The sequence below is a fragment of the Xenopus laevis genome, chromosome 3L (assembly GCF_017654675.1).
Source record: "Xenopus laevis strain J_2021 chromosome 3L, Xenopus_laevis_v10.1, whole genome shotgun sequence".
In the NCBI taxonomy this organism is placed as follows: Eukaryota; Metazoa; Chordata; class Amphibia; order Anura; family Pipidae; genus Xenopus; species Xenopus laevis.
In genome coordinates, this window is record NC_054375.1 from 114,841,767 (window position 1) to 114,862,970 (window position 21,204).

General features: G+C 38.3%; 1 protein-coding gene across 1 annotated transcript; it reads left to right on the forward strand.

Moving 5' to 3' along the window:
• Positions 1 to 880: 880 nt before the first annotated feature.
• On the forward strand, positions 881 to 13,314 carry gnrhr2.L. Its single transcript, XM_041586843.1, has 4 exons — positions 881 to 1,759; positions 5,152 to 5,715; positions 8,685 to 8,889; positions 12,326 to 13,314. Exons 2-4 carry the CDS (start codon positions 5,173 to 5,175, stop codon positions 12,796 to 12,798), a joined length of 1,221 nt encoding a protein of 406 aa, XP_041442777.1. The 5' UTR covers positions 881 to 1,759; positions 5,152 to 5,172; the 3' UTR covers positions 12,799 to 13,314.
• Positions 13,315 to 21,204: the final 7,890 nt, after the last annotated feature.

Consider the following 21,204-nt stretch of genomic DNA (forward strand, 5'->3'; position numbering starts at 1 on the left):
TTCAAGACCCTGGATACTGGTCAGGAACAAAAACAGAAAATGCCAGGTTTTTCAACACATTAACCCTGTAGATTTGAAAAATACACAATGAATAATAGAATTTAATAAAGCCCAGTGGAAGCAAGTACAAGAGAGAGATATGGGGTGCAAATCATTCCCTTTGTCCATTTACACAGCAAAGACAACTGGGTTATAAGTGCTCTGAATATCTCTCTGGATAAAAAATTGTTAACAGTGAAATATTCAGAAAATCAATTCTTACTGCCCTCTTTCACTTCTTTTTAACTTCAGCATCAATGCGGTTTCAGCCCCTTTTAGTACATGAACCCAATATACTATTAAGAGATTGCGTACACTTTAATGTTACAAATTGGTCAAAGAATGTGAAAAAATAATCTTCCCCTAATTAAAACTACATAAGATGTTCATTGCATTTCTCCTGTGAAATTTTGAACAATAGGCTACACAGAAATACAAAAGCACATTCGATGGCAGTAATATATTCCCTTATGCTGGTATCGAAATCAATTCTTTCATTTCTTTTCTTGAAGAGCTCAGTTTGAACTGATTAGGATTCACAGATAAATGGATATGGATTTAATCTGATTGCTTTTATTGCAAACTGGTTACCCTGGTACTTTCCATCAATTTTACACTTTGCCTTTACTGCATTCTCAGAACAGATAATAATCCCATCGACTGCAGAATTGTAGAAATGTACATGAAAGTTGCTTGTCACATAGTGATGGATAACCCCAACTGCCTTGTTCAACAGCACCTCGTTTATCCCTCGCCAGTAGATGTAGTTCAGGTCTGTGACATCATAAAAGAAAATTCTCACTAGGGTCTCAACCAAGCTTTGGAGGGAGGGATACTGCCTTCTCTAGTCATCTACTTGTAACACAGCAACAAACAGCACACGGGGCAAAGCTGAATAGGTTCTGTGAGCAGGGAAGAAGATAGACTGATAGATAAATAGGCAGAAAGCTTGATTGAAAGAAAGGCACATGAAACAAGACAAACAGAATGACAGGCAGAAGACAGATAAATAATAGCTACTGTATAAAGATATACACAGTAGATCTATAAAGCAAAGGAAAGATAGAACAAACTGTAAGATCCTAAAGCTGATATATTCCAGCAGTAGGGAAATACAAGCAGTAGATGAATGGGAAGGTGCTGGAGATCAGTAAAACAGTGTTGTGGATGTATATATTCATGCTGGAGTAATAACTTGTGCACATTAACACCTTTTTGGTACGTAACCAGACTCACAGGAGCTCAGCGCACACTCTGGATAATGATGCTGAAGTGCAAGGACATGGGAAGGTCTACCTGACATTTATGAATGGCCAGCTGCTAAGGGGTGCCATTGGTACTATACTCCCACGAAGAACCTGAACTGGATTTCTTTTTAATCCTTCTTTGGAGACAAACTCCACTAAGCCATTGACAAAAGGGAGAATCAATGTGTGCCTCCTGAGTATTTAACTAGAGACTTGCTCATGTTTCATTGATTCTTCATTTCTGCCGCTGTTCACTGATTCCAACCTCACAGCGGGCCACAGGGATGCTGCTAACTCTGTGGGAAATGCTGTGTGTGTAGCGACAAAAAACATCTTGTTACTTTGTTTTACTTTTCTAAGTGGATTTATGTCCTGAAAAACTTCCGTCCTAGCAGTGAATAACTTCATTTTCTTGGTGCTGGTCACTGTGCAGCATATGCTCTGAGCTCACTGTGCTCTATTCCTTCCAAGAGGTATGTATTATTCTAGCCTTCTACCTTTATTCTGTGCTGTAGCTGTTACAATAACAATGAGATAATGAATTGAAGTTAGTTAGATATAAAGCATGGTAAGATTAGAGAGGTGACTGTCTCTCTGTCACTTTATATCTATCTATGTTTTATTAAAAGTTGCTTTATGGCATTTTATTATTCATATTAATGGACATACCAATTCCTGATGGTTACATGATCTTAGCATACGCAAGCATTGACTACACATTATAATTACATGCAGTGAAGTTTAGTGTAGTGCCAAACACTTAAGATCATTAATAGATCTGCATCTGAACCTGCTTCTATAGCTATTTAGTATATCCCTTTGGGATATTGGGCACTTAGTATACAAGCAGAGCTGCTGTATGGGAATAATGCACTTCTACTCTATCATTGACTGCTATAAAGGCCAACATGCTATATTTGGCATTTATTTTTACTCTAGGGCAGTAATGATTAGACTGCAGGCATTAGACTTATTGGCATTCCAGCAATTGTGAGAGGATACTGAGACCTGCAGTTCAGTGATAGCTGGAGACCCAATTGTTGGTATTTGACCTAGAACTTGTTAATGAAGTGTGTGGTACAGTAGAGATTTCTCCAGTGCCCCTGCTAACAACCTAGCAGAATAAATAGCAGGGTGCTGCATGCTGGTTAGCCTATCCAGTTAATAAAGGCACATATAGTGACAAAGTGCCCTTGATCTCACAGCAGCTTATTAAAGTAGTACTGTTTAATTTAATTAAATGTATAGGGTTTTTTTTTAATTAAGATCTCATAAATCCTAACATAGAAGCAAATAAATATTCCCAGATCTCATGCAAACAACAGGACAGCCTGGAAGTGGCTATTTTAATTCTAAACGCTAAGATTGGGGAATTCCATCTGCATTATTTATGGACTTTAATGTTCACTTCATCATCCTGGTTTAAAGCACCTTACTGGTGAAGGTTAACCCATTTAGTGATGGAATAGAAATCAATAATGTGTAAGTTAGGCATAATAATCCACTCAGGGCTGACCTGCCTTCAGCGCTTTAGTTTCCATTTAGAAAATGAAGTTTATTTAGGGTGCTTTTGTCTGTCACATTCATTTTGGCCCCTGTCACACGCATATTCATACATTCATGGTATATAGATAAAGTAACCTGGCATTCTTTGTACTGAAGTTATGCCCACGCTAACCTAAACTGTGGCCAAACTGAGTGTATGCTAACAATTACACCCAAGGATGATGATTATGATGCACCAAGGATCTGCCCCTTATGCCAGCATATACCTCTGCAGCCCAAATCAAATATGATAACTGGTCACAACTTAAAGGGATCCTGTCATCGGAAAACATGTTTTTTTCCAAAACACATCAGTTAATAGTGCTACTCCAGCAGAATTCTGCACTGAAATCCATTTCTCAAAAAAGCAAACAGATTTTTTTTATATTCAATTTTGAAATCTGACATGGGGCTAGACATTTGTCAATTTCCCATCTGCCCCAAGTCATGTGACTTGTGCCTGCACTTTAGGAGAGAAATGCTTTCTGGCAGGCTGCTGTTTTTCCTTCACAATGTAACTGAATGTGTCTCAGTGGGACATGGGTTTTTACTATTGAGTGTTGTTCTTAGATCTACCAGGCAGCTGTTATCTTGTGTTAGGGAGCTGCTATCTGGTTACCTTCCCATTGTTCTTTTGTTTGGCTGCTGGAGGGAAAAAGGGAGGGGGTGATATCACTCCAACTTGCAGTACAGCAGTAAAGAGTGATTGAAGTTTATCAGAGCACAAGTCACATGACTTGGGGCAGCTGGGAAATTGACAAAATGTCTAGCCCCATGTCAGATTTCAAAATTGAATATAAAAAAATCTGTTTGCTCTTTTGAGAAATGGATTTCAGTGCAGAATTCTGCTGGAGCAGCACTATTAACTGATTCATTTTGGAAAAAAATTTTTTCCCCCATGACCGTATCCCTTTATGAGTGAAGTTGCTTCAGTCTTGCTCCTTATATCAAATACTATCACTATTATTAATGCCCCTTATTTGTTGTGCATTTTGTTGGGGGGGATAGTCATAAAAATAAATAGCCTTTGTAGCTGGTCTGTGAATGAAAGTAATTAACATTTTCTGCAGTTTTAGTTATTTGTAAGTAACTGCTGTTGAAAGCAATATTTGTTTATATTCTCTGCATTTTTGATGCTGACTCATGAATCAATGTGGAATAAGACAGTGCTGGAGGAGAAATGGTGTCTGCTACATCACTTGTAAAAGCACTGGATGCTTGTAAATACAGGCATGGGACCTGTTATCCATAATGCTCAGGACCTGGGGTTTTCTGGGTGGATATTCATGCCTTCATGTCAACCAGAATAATTTGTGAACATGAAATAAACCCAATAGGCTGGTTTTGCTTCCAATAAGGATGAATAATATCATAGTTGGGATCAAGTTGGGATCATCATTTTTAAAAATTTGGATAAAATGGAGTCTATAGGAGACGGCCTTTCTGGATAATGGCTCCCATACCTGTAATGTATATTTAAAAGCTGCTTAGAAATACTCTTTCTTTCATTATGCAGAAAGAGCTTTTGGGCAGAGTTCCCTTTTAAGCAAACAGATTTTTATGAGCAATGAGCAATGAAAGCAACACTGCTGATGGGCTCTAGTTGTGAATAAACACACATATATATACAGTACCATATGTGGTGCAAAAAATAATTGTCACATACCTGGGCGCTGTCTCAAACTTCATACATAGAGATTCCAATAATAGATGCACTCTAGGACTACCACTATATTTGCAAACATAAAAAAATTATCGGTTTCATCAATACTTATACACTGACATCACCCAATGGAATATTCTACAAACAGATTGTAAAGTAGACGATTATATGCATTGAGCTGTTAGGGATATATTGCGATACCTGTGAGTGTTTGTCAATATTAGTAATACATGAGTCAAATGAATGCTGTTGGAATGACATGTTATCAAGACAGCAGGGTAATATATATTGTAAATAGAAGCATCATGAAACATTTATGAAATCACAGAAGTTCTAGTGATCACTAATAGATATAAGGGCTTATTTTAGGAAACAGGGTCAAGGAGAAAGGTGTTAGGGTTTTGGCCCATAATGTACCGTGCCTCTACTGTTTTGAATCTGCCACTGTCTGGTGCTTGTTTTAATGTCTTAAGATTGGGACACAAAGATTTGCACGTGACTATGAATAGCACTAAAGGCATAACTTGTGCCTGCCATGTAAGGTACAGAACCTGGGTCCACTGATGCCTCTTACCTGCTACTTCAGTCACAAGCCACTCAAATGCAGACACATTACTTAGTATTTCTAAATGATGATATCTTTTTTTTTTTTTTAAGGAACTTCTTCTGTCTACCAAAATGAATGTCACTAAAGAGACAGACTCCACTACTTGCAGCAGTGCTCTATGGCTCAGCAGTTACTGTGCAATGGACCCAAACTCATCTTCTCCAAATGAGGCCCAGAACCATTTCCAGCTCCCCACTTTTTCTCCTGCCGCTAAGGCCCGGGTAATCATCACTTTTGTCATATTTGCCTTGTCGGCCTTCTGTAATTTGGCAGTGGTGTGGGCCACCACCAATACCAGCCGCAAGAAGAGGTCTCATGTTCGCATCCTCATACTAAACCTCACTACAGCAGATCTCCTGGTAACATTTATTGTCATGCCACTGGATGCCATTTGGAATATTACCGTGCAGTGGCAAGCGGGAGACCTGGCCTGCCGGATACTTATGTTTCTAAAGCTCCTCTCTATGTATTCTTGTGCTTTTGTCACTGTGGTGATCAGTGTGGACAGACAGTCTGCCATTTTAAACCCACTGGGCATCAGTGAGGCCAAGAAAAAGAACAAGATCATGCTGTCCGTGGCCTGGCTGATGAGCATTCTCTTATCATTGCCACAGGTACAGATTTGTTTACCTATTATATTATACATTTGTAATTGAATTTTCTAGTGTAAAATAGAATATGATTTAAATATCTTGCAACTACAGACCTATGAAAAGGGGTTGTTCACTTTTAAATTAACTTTTAGTTGATGTAGAGAATGCTATTCCGGGACAATTTGCAATCAGTCTTCATTTTTTACTATTTGCAGTTTTTGAATTATTTTGCTTTTTGTGCAGCAGCTCTCTTGTTTGGAATCTGATTGCTAGGGTCCAATTTCACCTAGCAACCAGGCAGTGGTTTGAAAGCGAGACATGAATATGAATAGAGGAGGGCCTAAACTGCAAAATAATTATTATAAAGTAAAAAAAATGACACAATCAGCGCCAGATTCGCTGGGCAGGCGCCCCTAGGCCATGCGCTCCGCGCGGTCCTAGCGCCCGCCCGCACTACCACACGCTGGCGCAAAAGCGAGCGCCGGAGCACTGGGGAGCACAGGCTCCCCACAGAGCAGCTGGGCGGCATGCCGTCCCCAAAAATTGTGCCGCCCTAGGCCCGGGCCTATGTGGCCTTGCCACAAATCCGGCCTGGACACAATCGTAGCTTAACAAAGTGATAGCTTTTTTGCCTGCTAGGGTCAGAAACCCTCATTTGAAAGCTGCAAAGAATAGTTGTTAAATTGCTAATAATAGGCCAGTCTATAACATACTAAAAGTTATCTTGAAGGTGAACCACCCCTTTAATGTAAAGCAGCCAATCAGATGTCAGCTTTTCAGCACAATGTTAAATGTTGTTTGGCAGCTATGGGTTGGTAGAACTAGAGCAAACAAATTTGCTTTTATTGCAACAGTTATTATTTAACTGCCTAATCCTCCACAACGGGACCCAAATTAGATTTTTATTTAGCATCATTTCAATGTATTATTGCTATCTGCTTATGGACTGGTACTTCAAAAATGAGGTTTATTGCTGTGAGATATGAACACAACAGATTTTAAAAATGATGTTACTGGCATGAAGGTAGAATTGTGGATAAATGAAATCTGTTATGCATGGATTTAGAATGTCAGAGAAACAATTGCTGAGAGATCAGCAGAGCAATGAGATAAGAGTATTTTAGGTGAGTTCTGCAAATGGAATGGCTCTACCTTGTCTGACTGTGAGCTGATAGCTGTGAAGGCAACACTGTGATGTTATTTCCAGAGAAAATATGTCTTATTTATTAAAAGTTTTACATTATGTATAAAGGCTGGAGTGACTGAATGTCTAACATAATAGCCAGAATACTACTACCTGCTTTGCAGTTTTCTTGGTTTACGGAAATTTTCATGACTTTCGGCGCATGCGCAGTAGTTCCGGACTGGAAATTTACTACAACTGCGCATGCGCCAAAACTTCTGACAAAGACCGGAGAAAGAAGATGGCTGCCGTGAACTCCGAGGCCAGAATCTACACGGAGGGGTGAGTAAAAAATTAGGGGCATTAGCCCGGGGAGGGGACAGGTAGGCTGGGGGGAGGGGGTCTACCCAGGGTAGGGGGGAGGGTTTTTTTTATTACTGGTTGAATTCTCCTTTAAAGTCGCTGACTAACTCAAAGAGAGCACTGAAAAGCAGTAAGTAGTGTTCTGACTATGATTTTAGACACCCAGACACTCAAATCTTTATAGATTACATTTTTGGCAAACTTTATTAGAAACATTTTTTTATAGTTTGCACAGCCTATCTATTTACCTAGTTTTTATGTTTACACTGAACTGTTCCTTTAATTTAGAGCACCAATCACAGGTATATAATTGCGCTTAGATAATATGGGGCTTATTTATCAGAGGTCGAGTTTGTGAGTTTTTGTTTCTACCTCTAATAAACTCACAACTCGAATGTTTGCTTATTTATGAAAAAAACTGAATGTAAAAAGCTCAATTAAATGCAATCGGGAGAGTGGGGGAACTCGAATACTCAAATTGATCCAGTTATTGGCAAAAAAAAAACTGGAATACCTCATATGTAGTGCATACTAGGCTGTAATATGGGGCAACCATGAACTGTTGCTGTTGTTTTCTCTGCCTTAAATGTCATATTTAGCCATTTTGAATTCTCCAGGATATCTATCTTCCAAATGTATGTCATTTTTGTGGGTTACCTTGGTGTTAGGCTTTTGGGATGCATAAAACTAGTGCAATGTGGTTGTTTTTATAAGGGCTGAGGTGCCATAAAAAGTCAGGTGAACTATTACTATTCAGGAGTCTCTATATGCCACATAGCTGGGTAATACATGTAAGGTAACTGTTTAAAAGACTTCTGGCATTCATATTTAGGATGTTTTATTTTGTACCTAGAACATGTAGAAGATAAGATCCATTACAATGACATTTTGCAATTGATTTTCAAGAAATTTCATAAAAACTGCTCATTGTAGAAAAAAAGTCATGTGTATTCATTTTCCATTTGTGAGGATGTGTATTCTACATAGTGCATATAGTTTGATGGGGTAACCTTACTTTGCACTGCTGCAGGAATTTCCCAAAAGCTTTAGATATCTTGACATTGGCATGGTCGTAAAATAAATAAAATATGTGTCTGTTTTATTTCTCTACTTTTTTAAAAAAAACTTTCTCATTACAAAAGTGGGTTAGGTTGGCCTAACCCTCAGGAAATGTATCTAAAAGTCTCTGGCTAAAGCAATGCTATTTAAAATTATATTTTTCTTTTAAAAATGATAGATATATATAGATAGATAGATAGATAGATAGATAGATAGATACTATTATTTTACATTGAAATTTTTTTGTACAATTCATATAGTCTGTTGTCTTGTCCTGAAATAGCCCTAATGTTTGGTGTGATATTTAAGCTCTTTAACCTCTAAATAAACTCCACTGCATATAATTTGAATAGAAAATGTAATGCATGTTTAGAAGTACAGTAAAATTGATAAGAAAACTTCCTTGAGAATACTGGTGACCCATGTGTCTCACCTCTCTCGATAGCTGTTTCTGTTTCACACAGTCACCATCACTGAGCCTCAAAATTTCACCCAATGTACCACCAGAGGCAGCTTTCAGGAACACTGGCAAGAAACTGTGTACAACATGGTGAGCTTTGTCTGCCTCTTCCTCCTCCCACTGCTGATCATGATTTCCTGCTACTCAAGGATCCTGATAGAGATCTCCAGGCGAATGAGCAAGGGAGCATGTAAGTCCTATCTTTAGTTTTCAGAAAAGTCATTTCTCTTGATGCCACACACCAGATCCACACATGATCAATAAATTAATCACATCTTTTAGACCAAAGAAACCTAAAGGTGGCTATACACGGAACAGATATAATCGGATTGTTTGCTTCGTGTACGGACGAACATTGTTCAACAAACAAGGAGTGGTGCTAGCATTGTGTCACTGTCTGTAGTATATAGTCAGTTTCTCCTTCCCTGCTCCATGCAGACATATGGACTTATGTTATGGCATAATAAACTTCTTTCACATATGAGGTGATAGGTGATATTCCTGCAGTCAGCACCAATTTATTTGCTTACATAGTTCATATGGTTACAAATGAAGCTTTCAGCAAAGAACGTTCGGTCCTTCCGTATATGTTCGTTGTTCCATATATGTTAGTTGGCTTGTGCTACAATCCTGACATGCGCAAAGAGGGATTTTATCCCTGAATGACTAAAATTTTTAAACTCAACCGATCAGTTTTGCGAACGATAATGTCGAGACGATCGTCTGCCGATCGTTCATACACCATCAACCATCCGAGAGGTTATGGATATTATCACAACGTTCTGGAATTGGTCGTTTGGAAGTAAAAAATCTGCCCGTGTATCCTTAAGTTAAATGGGCACCAGATTTTCAGTTGGACTGTTCATGGCAATGCTTTGTAGTCAGGTTACATGATGTAAGTACTGTTGACAGATCTTTTGACTCTCCTGAAAATGAACGGGTCTGCTTTCTAATGATTAGTCAGAGCATCTGACTATAGTTGGCCATACACTAATTGATCCATTAAATTTTTGCTAAAATAAGCGGATCTTTCCCTGATTTGTCCACCTTGAGGTGGGTGATATCAGTCCAATTGACATCTGGCTGATTTTCAGCCAGATATTCTTTGGGCAGGCCTGACGGAGGGACCAATACACAGTTAGATAAGCTGCCAACGGTCAAATCAGCAGGTGAATTAGTCTTTATTGTACAGTGGAAATGCAGCTGCCCAAACTAGAATCTGAAATTGTCTAAATTATTCAAGTATTAAATTTTACTGCAGCTGCCCAAACTAGAATCTGAAATGTTCTAAACTGTTCAAGTGTTTAATGTTACTGCTAGATACAAAACAGTGATCCTGTCAGATGTACCAAACAGTTTCCATGCTGGAACAATTAATTTGCATTGGGTTCATTTTAATGCAACACTTATTCATTCTCTAATGATAATGGTTTGGTGAGGTGTTAGAGCTCAGTGCTCACTATTTTCTCTTCCGATTTATATTTCATTATTCTACTTGATCTTATTGTCTGGTACACCCTACTTTTCATGTACACAATTCCACACTGATGCCATTTACCTTGTGGTGCTTGGTCATGGGCACACAATTATAAGACCAAAGTAATGGATTACAGCTCATACATTAATGTAAATGTAAACAACAGGACTATGGGAAATAAGCCCAGTGAACATCCAGTATTAAAATGATCGTAGCAAAGACAGTTCCCCATTAACAATTATTTTTACAAAAGTTATTTGAAATATTTGCAGTAAAAAAACTGTGTTACATCTTTAATATAATTTTCCCTTAACAGCAAAGCGGTGGAGCCCTTTGTCAGTCAGAAAACATTATTCAATAGTAATTCAATGCCTAATACAATGTAATGTATATAAAATAAAGAATGTAGAGTCACTAGAAGAGAGAGAGAGAGAGGCAATCGCATTACAGCAGACATTTGCAGGTATGTGCACAGAATACTATGACGCATGCAGGTGCAGATCTATTATTTAGCACTAACAGAAATGGCTAAGGTCAGGAAAATGATATTGAATGAAGAGGAAAGTAAAAGTTATCAGCTAGATGGTAATATAATAGGTAGTCATTTTTTCTTGGTCTGAATGGGACAAGGTACTCTGTGAATTCATTACCTGGCGCTTTTAGTTCTCCTGGATAATGTGGAGTGAGCAGGAACTTTATTTTACATGAGGTATTCTAGGAGATGTACTAATGTGACATTTTCCCACTCCTATATATAATATCATTTTCACATATAATATAATTGGCCTGTTATAGCTGATTCATGTTAAATTGCTTTTCACAGTTATTAGTAGATGCTTAACAATCTTCTACAGCAAAATGAAAATTTTTTATTTTGCACAGCTGTGCTTAAAGGTGGCCATAGACTCACAGATAAAATCGTAAGAAATAATTTTCGTCCGATATTCGGTGCGTGTATGGTGGAGACTTGGATATCGGTTGGTTTGGTCGATTGGGCTGGACAGAAAATTATATCGGGTGCCTTTGAAGGCCCCCATACATTGTCTATTGTTAGTGCTGAATCATCAGATACAGGCAGAATTCTATTGTTTCTACCTATATATCTACCTGTATATCTGACGATTCAGCTTTACACGTGTATATTGAAACGAACGATCTTTCTTGGAAAGATCTTTTCCAAGAAGGATTGTAATTGTTACTTCTATGGCCACCTTTAATCACTGCACCCAAGAGGTTTCTTCAACATTCAAAGGCACAGTTTTAAGTGTTTTGTTGCACAGGTATTTTATACCTTGTTGAGGGGAAACAGAATCACCCCTCCATTCATTTAAATGGGAATTGTCTGAAAGGACCTGGGGAACCAAGTGCTTTAGGAAATCCAAATGAAATAAACAGAGGGGCAATTTCAAAAATTATATGACCCATCCAATGAGGAAATGACAACTGAGTTTGGCAAAATGCTTATAAAGTTGCCTGTGTGTGTTCTTAAGAAGGACCAATGAAGTACACCTGATACATGGCTGCACACATATTCTACAAAAATAATTTTACAGCAATGTCCCAATTTTAAGGGGCATGTTGGGAAGTGAGAAGCTCTGTGTCAGGCTGGGATGCTAGGGGCCCACTAGAAAACCTTAGATTACAGGTCCACTCTTTACATTATCTTTCCTCTTCTCAGTCAGCTTCTTTATTCTCCTTCACCTTTTCACATATTACACTATTCACTAATTCTCCTCTTCATTCCAATAGAAAAATGGTTAATAAATGATATAGACATGCAAGGCATAATACTTGGTTCAGCAAGAGGGCCCATTGGCACCTGGGCCCACCAAGAGTTTTAGTATCTTGGTGAGCCAATCCAAATCTGATGAAGCTATTTGACTTGATGACCAAGCAGAATGATTTATTGTTGTCAATGCCTGTTTCATATTTTCGAGCATGTCCAACAGAATACTTTTTGCTTCTGAACACATCCTGATTGTGTCAGCAATTTTAGGTTAAGTGTGGACAGTTTAAGAGATTATTATTTAAAAATAATTTTCCAACCTATGGCCTTTCTTTTCAAGAGTCACCTCATATCCATGTTCATATCAGTTTTACTGTATGTATTAGATGATGGCATGATACATCTAATTTCTTTCTGTTTTAGTATCTTCAAAGGAAGTTTATCTTCGGCGTTCTAAGAACAATATCCCCAAAGCTCGCATGAGAACCCTAAAGATGAGCATTGTTATCGTCAGCTCTTTCATTATCTGTTGGACACCCTACTATCTACTGGGCTTATGGTACTGGTTCTATCCTGAGGCAATGGAGGAAAAGGTTTCACAGTCCCTAACCCACATTCTTTTTATCTTTGGCCTGGTGAATGCCTGCTTGGATCCTATTACCTATGGACTATTCACCATACATTTTCGGAAAGGCATTCGCCGCTATTGTAGAGGTGGTAGGTCCTCAGACCTTGATACTAGTTCTTCTGTAACTGGGTCTTTCCACTGTTCAATGTCCTCATTTCGTGTCAAGAAGATTGTTTTGAACCAGGAATTACAAGTAATTCATGGCTACAATGGCTCTTCAAATAACTCAGAGTTCAGGACACATGGACTGAACAGTAGTTGTTTATAAGACAAAGGACAAATGACACCAGTAATTTCATGTAGAGAAGAACCATTTGCTTCATTCACTGCAACATTTTCTAATTTCTGGGGCATGTCTATTTAAGCACCTTCTTTGCAGACCCTTTTTTTTTTTTAAATTGTTCATGAAGGTGCACATTTAATCCACTTTGCATTATGGATTTTTAATTTGTTGCAATACAAGGTGTAATATGCAAATGTGTCCTGATCTCTGAAGAAGCAGATGTATTTAGGTTGATTTGGCAATTGGCTAATTGAACAGATTCATTGTTATGCATGTTTCTTCAGCAATTCTGATTTAAAAAATCATATGGTTTGGGACCCACACTTGGATCACTGTTGTGGTAATTAAACTATAATGTCCCATGTATGGCCTAAAGCATGAATGAGCATTGTATATGGGAATATATAAATTATTGTTAACGAATGATATTGATATGTGAGGTGTTTTTTAAAGAAAATATGTATAACAAGCAGACATTCATATTAAAGGGCAGTATGCTAACCCCTTTGAAAGTACTGTCAGTTATTATAATTAAGGATTTATATGTGTGTGTGCATCCATGTTCTTGTATATACAGAGCGAAGAAACCGCACTCACAGGACTTCTTATAGTGCAAAACAATTTAGTATTTTATTTCAACATTTCGGCTATTCACTTCAGCCGTCATCACGAAGAAATAAAATACTAAATTGTTTTGCACTATAAGAAGTCCTGTGAGTGCGTTTTTTTTGCTCTGTTTATGATCAAATTATATGATCTATAACCAGCACCCAGACAGTGTACTTTTTGGATTTTTGTGTGCATCAGTTTTATATATATATATATTTTCTATAATCCTGCTATATATATATATATATATATATATATATATATATATATATATATATGAATAGAAGATCAGCACTCTCTGTATGGTTTGGTGAAAAAAACGTGTCAATTTATTCACACACTTTTACATGTTATCCGATGTTTCGATCCCTATAGTTGCCTCACACAACTTTGGGCGACTATTGAAAACGCATTGACGCGTGTGCATTAGCGCAGGCCATTTTGCACTGTAGCCTATGGGGAAAAGACGCTGAGGCAGTTCGCGCAAAAGACGTGGCGATAAGTCGCCAGGCGACAAAATCTCCCCGAATCTCCTTGTCTGGCCTTACCCTAAAATAGTTTTTCAGCATTTTACTCTCTATAGAACCTTTTGCTAGTGTAAAAGGAAGGAGGATAAGCTGATGGAGGATAAGAACCGAACAAAACACCAGCATTTGGTTCTTTTTAGCATATGATAACCTGATGCCTGCCCAAGATGTCCTACAGTCTACATGAGCACACAACTGCTACATTATTCCATCTTGTACTCCCCCTTTAAATGACTTTGTATATTGGTTTTATAAATGGTTGTAATGTCAGATAACACATCCAACATCAATTTACTTATTCTTATTCACCTAACAAATGTCTAGATTCATTGGGGAATCACCTAAATACAATTGAATTCAAGGTCTAACTCTCCCAGCAAAGTCAAAGTCCTTAGGGAAATACAAGCATAAATATGTAAAAATCAATAAAACTAATCAGGCAGCATTCTTATCTCAAATGATTACAGTTCTTTTGAGGTACTAATGCACCACCCCCACACATTTTGCTGGGGTTTACACTATTGGAAATACCCCTTTAATTCGTTTAAATATCTATTTTCATAATTCATATTATCCAGTTCAGAGGGATGGGTATTCATAATTCATTATTCATGTTTTTGAATCTTGAATTTTACATTTTAAGCTTCTATTTTATATCACTCACCACACAAATTACTAGAATGTATGAGCATATTTCAGTCTGAAGTACAAAGCTAGTTTATTAATCCTTAAAATGTAAATTGTGATGCCCAAATCCAGGCTAGCAAGAAGCAGATTGGAAGTACTAGGCAGGCTATTTGTTTATAAATGGTACTCACTTTAAAATGGTCTTCATTGCCCTTCCAGCAGTTCAGTGATGCTCTCTTTTCATGGGAGCTTTGTACCATAAAAAAGAACAGACATCAGTCTACAAGAATTGAATGAGTTGGAGCTTAGTTATGCTAATAAATTAGAAGATTGTGCTTTGTGGGGTGCTTCTAATTCGTACCCTCCAGCCAGTTACAAAAGTACAAAACGGACCATATTTGAGCATGATGCATGGAAAGATAAATGAGATTATGAGTGCAGCATAGCTCAGGCTGCAAACAGGAGAACTGAATTTAAAGGACCTGTTGGTTTCATGCAGTAACAGTGCAAATATGCTTCAGTACACCAATCAGTAATTAGTTCTAGACCAGAGCTGCACAACATATATGGTACTGAGGTTCATATATTTTCCCAGACTACATAATTAAGGGCTAAACGCTGACCATAAAATAACTCAGAATATCACTAAATCAGCAAGAGTTATCATGTAGAGGGCGTGCTTTTCTGCTGCCTCTGTGTATAGGCCAGGATTTATGGAAAGGCCACAAAGGCCCGGGCCTAGGGCGGCAGGATTTTAGGGGGGGCGGCATGCTGCCCAACCACACCCATATTGGTTAAGAAACACTGGGGATGCCCTGGAGATACAATAGTTTTTTTTTAATTTCCTGTGCGCCAATCCCCATTGCTCCTGTCCAGATGATGAAAATGTGCCTGAATAAAGGGGAGGGGACAGGGGCGACGAACGGCAGTGGGCCTTGGGGCGCCTACTAAGTAAATCCATCCCCTGTCTGTGTGCAATATTTCTGTCAGAAAAGCACAAACCCTGTAGCTTTTTAGCTTTTATGCGACCCAATTATTTACATTCAGATTCCCCTTTTGTCATTTCTTATCACCCAAGTCCTTTATCTCATTTGTTCTTTTCTATTCTTTTCCCATTTTCCTTTCAGATCTCCTATTTTCCCATTGCCCTTGGTGCCCATTCACCTCTTATTTCTGTTCAGCCTCTGACAATCCTCCATTCCCTTTGTATGGTTGGCACTATATTTCATTCTAAACAACTTATTAGGATACAGCTTGGGAAAGCTGTTTGTCAGAAAGAAATTATGAAATTCCTTTTATAAGAATTGCTATAAAGCAATTCACAATTTTGACCTCCAGGCTGGATGTGGCATTGGGCAGCACTGCCGTATACAAATCTAGGGAAGGTTATTATAGGCTATTGTACCGAAACTGTTTTCCACCATGTTAAGTTTAAGTAGGCCTTTTTAGAACCTACAGCAAAACAGACTGTGTGATGTCGCTAATCTGTCACCCTTCAGCTGTTGTTTTACAACAATTTCAGCTGTCAGTAGTGGTTGGGAGTTACACTTCAGTGACACCTAAAGGCCTGCAATTCGGCTAACACAGAGATGAAGCCTTAAGGCCCCCATACACAGGCTAATTAAAGCTGCCGACAGATCGAGTTGGCAACTTATTGGCCCGTGTGTGGGGCCATCCGACAGCCTTCCCCGATCTTGATTGGGCAGGTTAAAAAAAACCCGTCCTGCATCTGTGCATTTATGTGGTCCCGCAATCCGACCGCCCGTATCGGATGCATTATGATCCGATCATTGGGCCCTAGGGCCCACGATCAGATCAGCCCAATATCACCCACCTCAATGTGAGCATATCGGGGAGAGATCCGCTTGTTTGGCGACATTGCCAAATGATGGGATCTCTACATCTATGGCCACCTTTACAATTGTCATCTTGCCCTTCTAAATAATCTCTCTGTAACAGCCAGAGTCTCCACTTAAAGGCTATTATCATTACTGTTACAAGAGCTGCCTTCATAGTCAAGATACAGATTTGTGGTTTGTTACTAAACTTTCCATGCACTCCCTACCAACAAAATATTATGAAGAAGTTACACGGTGTGACCTACAAATTTTAGATAATGGTTAACTTTTTACACTATGGGGGGATTTGTGGATGCACACAAACTTTTTACACTACCTGATTAGGTCTAGCATCCATCATTATTTATGGCATCTTTCTCTCATGCAATATATTCTTTTAAAGGAAAACAAATGTTTCCATTCATTTAAAATAGAAAAGTTGCAGCTTTTTTTGTTAATCTTTGGTGCTTTTCATGGATAAATTGTCAGACATCCCACTGGGATCTACTGGGAGCAGTCCCTCTATTACTGAGCAAATCTTGCTGTCATTTTACCGCCTCCGTTTTATCTGTCTATAATTGTGTTCTTTTTGTAAGCTATAGGATACAATCATAATTCTTCACCGATTACACTGGCAGTTCTCCATAAACCATAACAAATGCCCTTTGTAGATGTGATGGAGTCCAGCACATTAGGGAATCAAAGAACAAACAGACTGTGACAGTTTCATTGGCTGTTTCCGGCCACAAGTTTTCTTGACATTTATAATTTTCTTCTACAGTGACACCAAAAAAATCCCCATCCCAACCATTTATAACTTTCTTGTATATACAGTATAATGCTTTAACCGAACACTCGGTATCTTCCATACAAACCCAGGAGACAAAAAAGATAAATTCAAAAGCTCCCTTCAACGCGTGTTCTTGTTTGGGGCAAATTAATACATTTTATAGGAGACTGAATTTGACAATAGGTTTTGGTGCCGTTCTTTTGTTCACTTACAAAAGGAAACTTATTATCCAAAATATGAATACATTTTTTATTGATTATTACAACCAGCTTAAATCACAGTAAAAGAGGTTCAGGGACAATTCTAACTACTGTGCTATATAGTATCATATCATATTCACTGCTTTTACCAATATCTTAACCTGTGTTCAGACATGTACAGCAGGGTTACTTTAGGCTTAGCTCAGGCAAAATTATATGATGGTATTTATAATATCTGCAATTTGTGCAGTCTGTGTAAATATGTCTGCATTATATAAATAAAGGTTAATAACAAGAATAATAATTATTATAATATGGAAACCATTGCATTACTCATTAGTGATCATATGCCTTTAATACGCAACACATAATTTTTTATCTTTAAATATGTTCAAGACTTCACCATAAAATAATAATCCAGAATGCTTGGGACTCCGGAAACTAGAAACTATTAAAACATTAAATTAAACCAATAGGATTCTTTTGCCTCCATTATGAGTTTGTGTAGCTTAGTTGGGATCAAGTACAAGCAGACCCAGATTTGTGGTGAGGCCACAAAGGCCTGGGCCTAGGGTGGCAAAACTGTAGGGACACATGCCACCCAGTCACCAGGGCCGGATTTGAGGAAGCGGCGCCCGAGGCACTTTGCGCGTGCACCCCCCTCCTGTGGCTGCATGGTCCTAGTGCAGGGCCCATGGATGCCAAACTCCCCGTGCGCACATGAGCACGACCCAAGCAGACACCCAGTGCCCCTTATGATTTGCCACAAATCCAGGCCTGACAGCCACATTCTAAGGAGCGCTTATCACCAGCACTCCGGTGCATAAGAAGCTGAAGGAGGGGGTTGCATGCGGAGTTGGCAGGCGCTAATATCTTGTGGCCTCCGGGCGCTCCAAGATGGAAATCCGAGCCTGAGAACAAGGTACTGTTTTATTATTAAAGAGAAAAGGGAAAGATTTTTTTAAAATTAGTATTAATTGCTTAAAATGGACTCTATGGAAGATGGCCGTTCTGTAATTTGAAGCTTTCTGGATAGTGGGGTTCCTGATAACAGATCCCATACTGTATTATATTGACTGGTTATGATCTAGAAAATCACAATTTTGCCACTAGAGAATTGGGCAGCTATGTGAATGGGTGATGAAATATGAACTGTAACGACAATCACATTCAGTTTAAGGAACTATTACCAATGCAGGCATTTTGGCAGCAAACTGACAACTTTCTCCATGCAAAGGGCTGGTTGATTTCAGCATTAGTAAAAGTATCTACAATAAAGTTGCTGCAACAGAATCAGCGCATTTAAAAGCACTATTGTTATTTTGTATTTATAAATCAACAACATATTTCACAGCACTGTACAATAGAATGGTGTGTACATCGAACATACAGTTACCAATCAATACAGTAAAGAACCCCTGCTACTAAGATCTAAGCAACAATTGCTATTGACACTTTTCACTAGGAGAACACAAAGGGGGTTATATACTAAACTCTGAATGCAAAAATCACGAAAAATTTATGATTTTTTTTATAAAACTGAACTTTTGAAAAAATCACGAATTTTTCGGAATTTATAAAACCCCGAGGATGGAGAAGTCTAATCTGAAATCTCAGACCTGTCGAGGTTGCATATAAGTAAATGGGAGAAGTCCCAATGATTTTTGATTGTGCGCTGGGTTTTTGGCAATACCCCGAAGTTTTCTGAGTTTTCAGGCAAAATTATCAGTTTTTGGGTGAAAAACCCGAAAAAAATCTTAAAAATCGGATGAAAAATCTGAAAAAATCGTGAAAATCTGATCTGACAAACAAAATTTTCGGGAAAAGTGTATTAATAAATAAGCCCAAAAAAACCTGTGCGGATTTGGTTGGAGTTTTTTTCAGAAAATATTGAGATAAATTCGGACTTTGATAAATAACCCCCTAACAGTAAGAACCTAACAAACCTTTGAAAGTGAAAAAGTTCTGCTGCACACACAGCTATGTCAGGTTGCAGCAGAAACCTCAGTAGTAAGCAAGCGCTTTTGGGCAGGGCCCTCTTCGCCTTTTAGAGCCCAGTCACATTCCAATTTTGTTAAAGCACTATGGATGTGCTGCTGTTTAAACTGTCTGTGCACCTCATCTCCGGAGTGAGTCTGCACATGTGCGTGCTGGGGCGGGGGTCGGCCCAAATGGAAATCAGGCCCTGAGTAATTAGTCACTATGTTAGTAATTCTGTATGTTCCTTTTATAAAACCATTTATTTTTCAGTGAATATTTTGGCATGCTAAAAATACATGTTAATAATAATCATAATAACAATAATACAGGTATGGGACCTGTTATTCAGAATGCTCAGGACCTAATTTGGGTTTTCGTACTAGAAAATCATATAAACATGAAATAAACCCAATAGGCCGGTTTTGCTTCCAATAAGGATTGATTATATCTTAGTTTGGATCAAGTACAATGTATTGCTTTATTATTACAGAGAAACAGGCAATCATTTTTTAAAATGTGGATTATGTGGATAAAATGGAGTCTATGGAAGACGGCCTTTCCGTAATTCGGAGCTTTCTGGATAACAGGTTTCCGGCTAACTGAACCATCCCTGTAATATTAAGAGTGAGATTAAACCAAATACATAAAGGAGATTTGACTCTGTGCACATCCTTTCCCTCATATTATATTGGCCCAACTTTTCTTATAATTCCTCCACTCTGTATTCTCTACTTCATTTGCCTTGTGCTTAGTAACAGTCAAGAGACAGTCACGTATAGTAACACAAGATAATGAGGGCCCAATTAAAAGTGCTTATTATCTAAAATGAATGGGAGACACAAGGGTTTTAGGCTTTGGATGCAATAGACATTTTGATTGAAACTAATTATAGGGAAAAGTCATGGCATAAAAAGGAAACCAGTTGATTTCTATAGATACCTTTCCAAATCATAAACTGAGAATTTAGGTTACTATGGTACCATGTTTTTTTCTGCTATTGTGTCTGTGTGCGACTCTTTGTGATTCCCATGATTATCATAAATAATCCTATGGTTTCATTGTGCTCTCCTTGTTTATTGTAAGTCACTTGTTCGATATAATGTTATTGTTAAATGGCGTGGAACTTGCCGGAGGTCTCTAACATTGATGAAGATACAGAAGAGACCTAAGAAAGAGCATAAACATCGACAAACAGGTGAGTGTTTATAGAACATTTGAGGTTGGAGAAAGTCTGCTAGTGAGACACAATTGTGGTGTTGCAGAAGTGTGAGATGAGTGCTGATTCCGTTGCATTGCATGTCAGTGCAGTGAACAGATCTGCAGAGAAATATGAGCTATGGACCAGCAGAAAGAGCTGTGATAATAAGAAACTTGTTGAACTGATAATGCCTGTTATAAACGTGTTGTATCGATTGGCTATTAATCCAAGGGCTAAAACCATTCATTACTGGCTGATTTAATGTGCTAGTTTGATGTATTACCACTGGGATTATCCCATGTGATAAAGTATCACTTTAGTGTCGTTTCAGCATGATTTCATCACCACTGCATTGGATTTATGGACCTTTAGTGACCTGTCAGGTGCATTTATTTTACTGGAGGCCTCTCACCAACTGGCCCTGGAGGAGAAAAAGACAATCTCATCTATTGTAAGAGTGCCATCACATCATTCATTTCCATCCTTCCCTCCAGTTGTTGCTTTCTCAAGCTAAAAATCTGACAAAATATTTGATGGTTAGATCAACCCACACAAATGCATTTATCTCACTAAGGCAGCTTTCAATATACCCTGTTTCTTGTGGTTTTAATATCAGTTTCGT